The sequence below is a fragment of the Trypanosoma equiperdum genome, assembly GCF_001457755.1.
Source record: "Trypanosoma equiperdum strain OVI genome assembly, contig: ctg_1474, whole genome shotgun sequence".
Taxonomy (NCBI): domain Eukaryota; phylum Euglenozoa; class Kinetoplastea; order Trypanosomatida; family Trypanosomatidae; genus Trypanosoma; species Trypanosoma equiperdum.
In genome coordinates, this window is record NW_027123476.1 from 178,455 (window position 1) to 186,046 (window position 7,592).

Consider the following 7,592-nt stretch of genomic DNA (forward strand, 5'->3'; position numbering starts at 1 on the left):
TAAATACACGTTTTGCTTGCGGCGGACTCCGTATGTAATAGTACAAACCCCTTCAATAAATATGTTGTGCCCCTCTCTCCTCCCAAATCGCTGCGGAATGTGTTGCTGCTTTATCCACACCTTCTTACACTTTTCACGCAACCACTTGTGCCCGTGTGTGTGTCTGTGTGCATTGTCCAATCATTTAGCAAACGTAGCTTGGAACCAAGTTAGAAGGGCTGCGTTAGGCGCGAAGGGGAGCGGAAGGTGTAGCAGGTCGACGGCGCATGACTTACAAACATATGGCAAACCACCGTGCAGCGAAAAATAATAAAAATGGCAAGGAAAAGTCACATAAAGACGAACCCGCCACAGTTGGAACTGCAGACGCGTCACCGGTGAGCCCCCACATGGGGCGAAGTGACGGAGTCGAGGAAAGCCCCATGAGGCACACGTCACAGTCCAACAACACAGATAACAATATGCGAAAAGATGTAACAAGGAGCCCCAACGGGTGCGGCTGTGACGAAGGGTCTGAAATAGCATGGAAATGCCAGTCACAAGTAGAACGAGCACTAGCGATGTTCCTCTTCAAGGGAACTGCCAGGAGCTCACCGGCCGATGACGTGCCTGTCCTTTGGGATGTGGGTTGTGATGCGCTGGTGGCGGCAAAAAGGCCTGTAATGTATCTGATTGATTTCTTCACGCGCCGTCGGGTGATGTTCGTCTTCTTAGTGATTGCCGTTCTACTCGGGTACCACAACTTCCAGGAGGAAATTTCGTCTCTGACGGACTCATTTGTTGTGGCGGACGCCGATCGGCCAGGAGTCAGGTTTTTGCAAAACCATACTATGCGTCGAAAGCATCCCGTTATGATTATTCCGGGTTTCATTTCGACAGCGCTCGAGGTGTGGCAGGACGTCGTTGAGTGTACGACCTCCCAGGCATATTCATCGAGATTTCGCCAGCGTATGTTTGGTCCATCCATGTTGTTTCTTCTTGCCACAGACCCAGCGTGTTATATGAAGCTCTTTTCGCTGGACAAGGGCACAGGCTTCGACCCGCCAGGGGTAAAAATCCGACCTGATATGGGTTTCGGCGCCGCAGACTTTTTTATGCCGGGGTATTGGGTGTGGGCCAAGATCTTCGTGAACCTTGCTGATATTGGCTATGATCCGCAGAGCATGGGCATATCTAGTTATGACTGGAGGTTATCGCCGCGCGGAATCCACCGCCGTGATGGATACTATTATCACTTGAAAAATTATCTGATGTATCTCTACCATAAAAACGAGGAGCGAGTTGTTATTGTTTCCCACAGCTATGGTAGTCTCGTTGTTGTGGATTTTTTACGCTGGGCTGACGAGCACGAGGCAGGGTGGACGAACAAGCACGTTGCTAATTGGATTAACATCGGCGGAACGACGATGGGAGTTTCCAAAACCGTCTCGGCGCTTCTGTCAGGTGAGGCCAAAGATACCCTTGCGCTACCGGGCACTGCACGGGCGATCCTGGAGAATTATTTTTCCCGTAACCTCCGTACGGAAACGTTTCGCACGTGGTCGTGCCAGGCTGCCATGCTTCCCAGTGGCTGCGAGGGGGTGCACCCACAGATATTGAGGCTTCACAACGGTACGGTTCTACCACCGAAGGAAGCCATCCGACTACTTACAAGGCGGCTGAATGAAAGCGGCCATGTTGCGGTTGTGAAACAAGCACGTGAGGTGTTGGGCCGGTTCGGGAAGCGACCCAACTTGCCCAAAGCACCCAACACGACAGTTTTTTGTCTTTATGGCGTAGACAGGAAGACGGAGATCGGATATGTTTTGGGCGAGGACGAGGCAGTGGATGACACCTACAACGAAGGGGAGCATATCGTTAATGGGGTGATTAATGGGGATGGAGATGGAACTGTGCCGCTTTTGTCTTTGGGGTACATGTGTCGTGCAAAAAATGGGTGGAAGCGTGACGTTGGCCGCGTTATCACACGGGAACATAAACACAGCTCGGGATCGTCGATGAATCTCCGCGGGGGATCGTCAAGTGGAGATCACGTTGACATTCTCGGAAACCACGAACTTGTGTGGACGATTCTCAAAGTGGTGTCGGGGAACGCGGAGGAAGGGGAATTGAGCGATCGCATCTACTCAAATATAGACGAGAAAATTGAACAGTCAGGAGATTGTCTTTTAATGGAAGGCCAGTGAGCAACTGACTGTCACGATAACGATAACGAAGAGGGAAAGAGTGAGTGAACGTGTGAAAGAGTCGGGGTGAGAACAAACGTTTACAGAGTTGTACATTATGCACAGCTCGTTATGTGCGGGTTTAAGCACGTGGATTAGGATGGCATGGTAGGACCTCCACAGCGTCGGCTATCATGTCCTACGCACATGCAAACGCACACCTCGCCTCGACAGACCATCAAAATATCTCAAAAGTTGGGTGTGCGCTACTAACGCGTGCATCATTAGTTTTTGGGGAAGTGTGTGCTGCCACCGACGAGTCGTATAGCACTCCTGTTGCACAAAAGAGGGAGGGGAAGCAGAGCGGTCGGACTTTTTTTTTTTTTACACCACATATGTCGGGTGGTATTGCCTCTGTTGTCGTTTTCACTTTTCTTTATTTAACGTACAACAGTGCCCAGAGGCGCCCCCCCCCCCCCGACAGAATCTTAAACGCCTCTAATGGTCCCAGTTCACATTTATACAGATCGATAGGTATTTGCGCGTGGTGGTGTAATGTTTTGTAGGCTGATGAATGCACTGTCGGGTCCTTCCCTCCACGCTTTTTTGACACTCAGCATAGAGAAACAGAAGGAAATCCTGTAACAAAAAAAAGGTTAGGAGGGGAACTCTGAGAGTGAGCAAATGCCCCTGGGAAGTACTAATCAGCGGGAATTAGCAAAGAAACCGCCGCAGGACTCCACAGGGTCTTTGGTATCATGGGAGTCGCTCACAGCCTCACCGAAAACAGTGACTGATAGCGAAGGCCAACAGCAAAGAAATACGGGGGATGAAACAACGCAATCGCAAGGGTGTTTTCATATGGGGTTGGTTGACGAGAACGTGTCGGTATCACCAGAGTCATCTCTCCCCTCGGAGTTGACGGAGTGTTCCCCCGCGTCGCCATCCGCGAGTCCAGCGCGGCAACATCTGGAGACCACACCTCCGGTCGGAACAGCAAGTTCATCCTCACTGGAAGTGTGCAACACCGGGAAGGTTATGCGATATTTGGAGGCGAGTGACGCGCTGCGTCAGTTGGATGTTGGTGTAGAAGCAAGAATATTGTACCTGCAGAGCGAAATACAAAGGCAATCCGCTATCCACGAAGAAAAGAAGGCAGAATTCGACAAGAAGAAGGTACTGCACATGCATTTGGAGGAAGCCACGCGGCGCCTCACTCGTCAGGTGCGGAATCTTGATAACGAAAATGATCAACTGCGTGACCGTCTCGCGGAAGTGGAAGCGGCAGTCAAAAAGGCGCGGGAAGCAACCGCAAAACGACGGGGAAATACCGAAGGAAACAAAGCTACGGGCCGAGCGTCCGATCGACCGGAACAGAGGTGTGCTGGCAGCAGTTGTGCCAATGCCATCAAAGGTGGTGGGCGGGGCGCACTTTATTCGGTCGAGAATATTTTGCAGACCAAGATCAACGCTTACAATCGCAAGCTCCGATTAGCCGAAGCAAGGCACGGTGAACTGCTGGATGAACTGCACATCGCTCTCGCTAGAAGGAAGGGCCGTGTAGCAGCTTATTCTAGGCATGTCAGCTTTTCATCTAGAGCAAATGGTGATGGATGCAGTGATGCGGAGGACTTGCTGCGGGGGAGGTGTTTGCAAGAGGCCGAAGCGGTACGTCTGCTGGAAGGACTAATCAACAGTCGGCTCAGTTGTTGATCACTTGATACCACATTTAAAACACATCGCCGACCCAGGCTGGAAATAGCGTTGACACAATCAAAACATGCACACACATTAGTGTAACACGTGTTGCTTGTTGGTTATTGCTGCATCATACCTGCCCTGTTTTATTACATATAAGTAACTTTCAGTCAAAAAGGTTAACGAGGAAACTCCCCTCGTATAGCACCATTGGTTCAGCTTCAGAAAAAAGCGGTTCAAGGACTTCAGCTTGGGTGTGAAAAGGAGAGGGGGCCATAGTCTTAGCCAATATTGGCATTGCTACTACCGCCGCAAAGCCCTAGGAAAACATATTCCATCGTTCCAGAGGGGGTACTCGCTTTGCTTGCTGGTGCCACACTCACATTTCACAGTATTTACGGTGTCCGTAGTCGTCGTTCTTGTCGACGTTCCTCCCCCCCCCCCTTCCCAGGGTTCGATTTGTGATGCACGCCTTAACTTGGTCTGGACAGTTGTTTTCATCCCTATCGCAATAATTCTAATGGCCTCCTCGTCAACTACACACATCATGCTTGTCCGGCGCTTTTTTGTAATTTGCTTTCGTGAATGCATCTCCAACTCTCTTTCATCATTTTCTTTTTCTTCCATGCAGTTTACCTCTTTGCAGTACGTGCTGAGTGCGAAGGAGAAGGTGGTGCCAGGAGAGTGGGTAACGGCCTTCGCGCGTAGGGAACAAGGGTGGCCAGGTGTGTGCGCATAATCTCTGAGAAAGCGAGGGTTTGGAGTATAGACTGTATAGAATAGGAAAGGCAACCTTGCCTCTTTTTTTGCATTGATTCTTTCACTGCCTCAACAGGGTAATAAAGGGGGGAGGGGTAACGATTTCAGGAAACAACTGTGTTTGGAGAAAGGTTTTACGGTTCCGACGGTGTGGATTAGGGAGAGGGTCTGGCATGGCCCGTGGCGGTGTGGTTAGATTGCCGTCATTCATCGACGTACCCCCATCTACGGAGACGGATAGAGAAGGCGGCAGGTCGTGCTTTGGGAAGTACGGTCGAACAGCTTATGGTGGCAACCCGATTGTCCAGCAGACGCTTCCCTCTACTTTCTTCTACATTGCCCCACAGTACGTCATTCCGTTGTTTTTCGCGGTATCGTTCGTGTTCATCCCCATCAGCATCACACTGTTTATTACGTGCAACGGTCACTACGAGGTCCGGGGTAACTATCAACATATTCACAAGTACCAGTACATCCCAAGTGACCCTAAGGTCAACATTAATGAGGGAATCCGCAGTTTTTATGTTGGGAACGAAGTCCATAGACAAGGGACACGTACTCGGGTTAGTTTTAAGTTGGAGAAACCCATGAAAAAACCAGTTTACCTGTACTATACGCTCGGCAATTTCCACCAGAACTTTCGAGCATTTCACGAGGGTCGTTCGTTGGACATGTTGCGCGGGCATCGGAGCATCATAGGTTCATACCCCGAATGTCAGCCGTACGAAAGACCTGGCACCATAAACAAGGCTGAGAAAACGGAGGTGAAGGTTGTGGTTGATGGGGAAAATGTCACGCTTAAGTACGAAGAATTCCTTTATAATCCATGCGGAATCGCACCGTGGTCCATGTTCAATGATACTTTTGTGCTGTACCGCAGCCGAGATGTGAGTAGTGCCCAAAATGACAGCGTCAAGTTGGACGAAGGAGCCGAATTGATCTGTAACACCAGTGACTTCGGCCCTACGGGAGAACCGCTCTACCAAAGCAAAACTCCCAACAAATGCAAAAAAAAGGGCATCTCGTGGCCCGCCGATGAGAAAATACGATTTAGGCCCTTAGAACGCGACAAGAAGCTGTGGTCGCTGAGGTACCCACACAAGAATGATAATGTCTATCTCACGAACGGTTGGTATGCCGACGAACCAGGTCATCGTTTGACGGACCCGGAAGATTACGATATGCAGGTGTGGATCCGCGCAGCCTTCCTTTCCAACTTCTCAAAGCTGTTCAGGATTATTGACGAGGACCTCCGCGAGGGCAACTACTTTTTGGACATTGAAGAATTTTTCGATGTTACGACATTTCATGGCACTAAGGGATATTTACTCCGTACCTCATCAATGTTTGGAAGATCGGGTACATTGTTTGCCGCTACTTTTTTGATAGTTGGTTCAGTGGCGTTCGTCGTTGGAGTTGCCTTTGCTATCCAGTACTGCATGGCCAAGAAAGGCTTAGGAAACAGTCTGCCGCAGCCCAAAGCTAGTTGGTACACATTCAATCGAACAGGCCTAGATATTCAAAATTATTTTCAGCTCCGGACGAAACGGTACGAAATATGCCCCCAAAGCTCTGATGATGAGTGAGACGTGTAGGCTGGGAGTGAGAGGAGCTGTTTCTTCAACTTTGATTATCATTTTTCCGTTTGCTTGTTCCTTCATTTGCTCCTTTTTTTTCCTTCATTTTGAAGCCTCTCTCGGTGTTTTCCGGTTGCCCAAGACGTGGGAGGTGCTGCTCTGTATCTTTGGATGTTTTGCTATTTTCGTTTTTTTCTTCTGTGCTTCACCCTTTTCCCCGCATTTCCGTTTGTTTTCTTCCACTGTACCATCCGCCAATTCCCCATATGACACACGTGAGTGGCTACCCCGACGGCCATGGGGAAAAAAACGAAAGGCACGCGCTTGCTGGGCCATCTACCAAAATTTTCCAGTTAATAAATATGTATTAAACGTCCTCTTCGGTAACGTAATCGCACATACAAAATAAAACAATGCTCGCGCAGCGGTTCCTATCCCCACATGCATTTTCAACTCCTCGCATGTTCACGTGGTTGTTGTTTCCTCTACGAAAGGTAAAAACGAAGACATGCGCGGGCGCGCGCGCTTTCAGCCACCTCACTACTAACGTTCAAGGGTAATGTTTTTTTTTATCGTTATTATTTTTCCTTTGTGTGCGTTTGTTTGCTAAACCGACGTTTTTTTTTTTTGTGGCATTTGTGTATCCAAACATTTTTTGTTTGTATGCCCGCGCTTCTAAGGCCTGTTTTGCCGCAACGGTGCTTAGTGCTTGTTGAAACGTGGAATGGAGGCGGTGGGAGCTAGGGGAAGAAAAAAATGGAAAAGTGAAGAAGGGGGAGGTAAAAGATATTGCGTGTGTTTGTTTCCAAATCGATGGAGTGCCAAAAACATTTTCTGCTTGCATGTCATTGCGTGCTCCACTCACTCCCTTTACCAGAGACCGCTGTAGCACTCCTAGATGAGCGGTACTGCGATGGTGGCGTTTCTCCCACACAGCCGTCCATCCTTCCGTTACACTCGCGCTGCGTACTGAGCGGTTTAGTACTTCATGATAACTATAAACACTAGAGTGGTGTTCAGACAGTTTTTATGTCGCAGTGTGGGTCCCTTGTAGCGTTTTACCGTCCCCTCCCCCACACTGCATGCGTGAGAGACAAATGTATTTTAAAGTGGAGGAGAGCGATTTGCCTTTGTGCATGATGCGAGGCATCACGAATATGAAAAGTAAAGAGAAACACGACTCCGTCTTCGAGGGGTTAAACAGTAAATGCTTCACATGTGGGACTGCTTCAAATAACACTTCAGAGGCATGTACCATCACTCTGGCATCGCCACTGAGAGTTTATGTTTCCTTACACAAGTTGGAAACAACCGTTGCTGAAGAGGCGGCAGTTAATTTGCTCACGTTCCAGGCCCCATCTTCTGGTTTCTGTCCTTCCATTCCACCCCCCCC

At 49.3% G+C, this 7,592-nt stretch overlaps 3 protein-coding genes across 3 annotated transcripts; all 3 read left to right on the forward strand.

Annotated features, from left to right (window-relative positions):
• Window positions 1-266: 266 nt before the first annotated feature.
• Window positions 267-2,186, forward strand: TEOVI_000719900 (phospholipid:diacylglycerol acyltransferase-like protein; the record flags this gene model as incomplete). Its single annotated transcript, XM_067221670.1, has 1 exon — window positions 267-2,186. One exon carries the CDS (start codon window positions 267-269, stop codon window positions 2,184-2,186), a length of 1,920 nt encoding a protein of 639 aa, XP_067077771.1.
• A 663-nt stretch (window positions 2,187-2,849) lies between these two features.
• TEOVI_000720000 (uncharacterized protein) lies at window positions 2,850-3,878 on the forward strand (the record flags this gene model as incomplete). The annotated part of the gene is made up of 1 exon (XM_067221671.1): window positions 2,850-3,878. One exon carries the CDS (start codon window positions 2,850-2,852, stop codon window positions 3,876-3,878), a length of 1,029 nt encoding a protein of 342 aa, XP_067077772.1.
• Window positions 3,879-4,795: 917 nt separating this feature from the next.
• Window positions 4,796-6,208, forward strand: TEOVI_000720100 (LEM3 (ligand-effect modulator 3) family / CDC50 family, putative; the record flags this gene model as incomplete). Its single annotated transcript, XM_067221672.1, has 1 exon — window positions 4,796-6,208. The coding sequence occupies one exon, from the start codon at window positions 4,796-4,798 to the stop codon at window positions 6,206-6,208; it is 1,413 nt and encodes a 470-aa protein (XP_067077773.1).
• Between the last annotated feature and the right edge of the window lie 1,384 nt (window positions 6,209-7,592).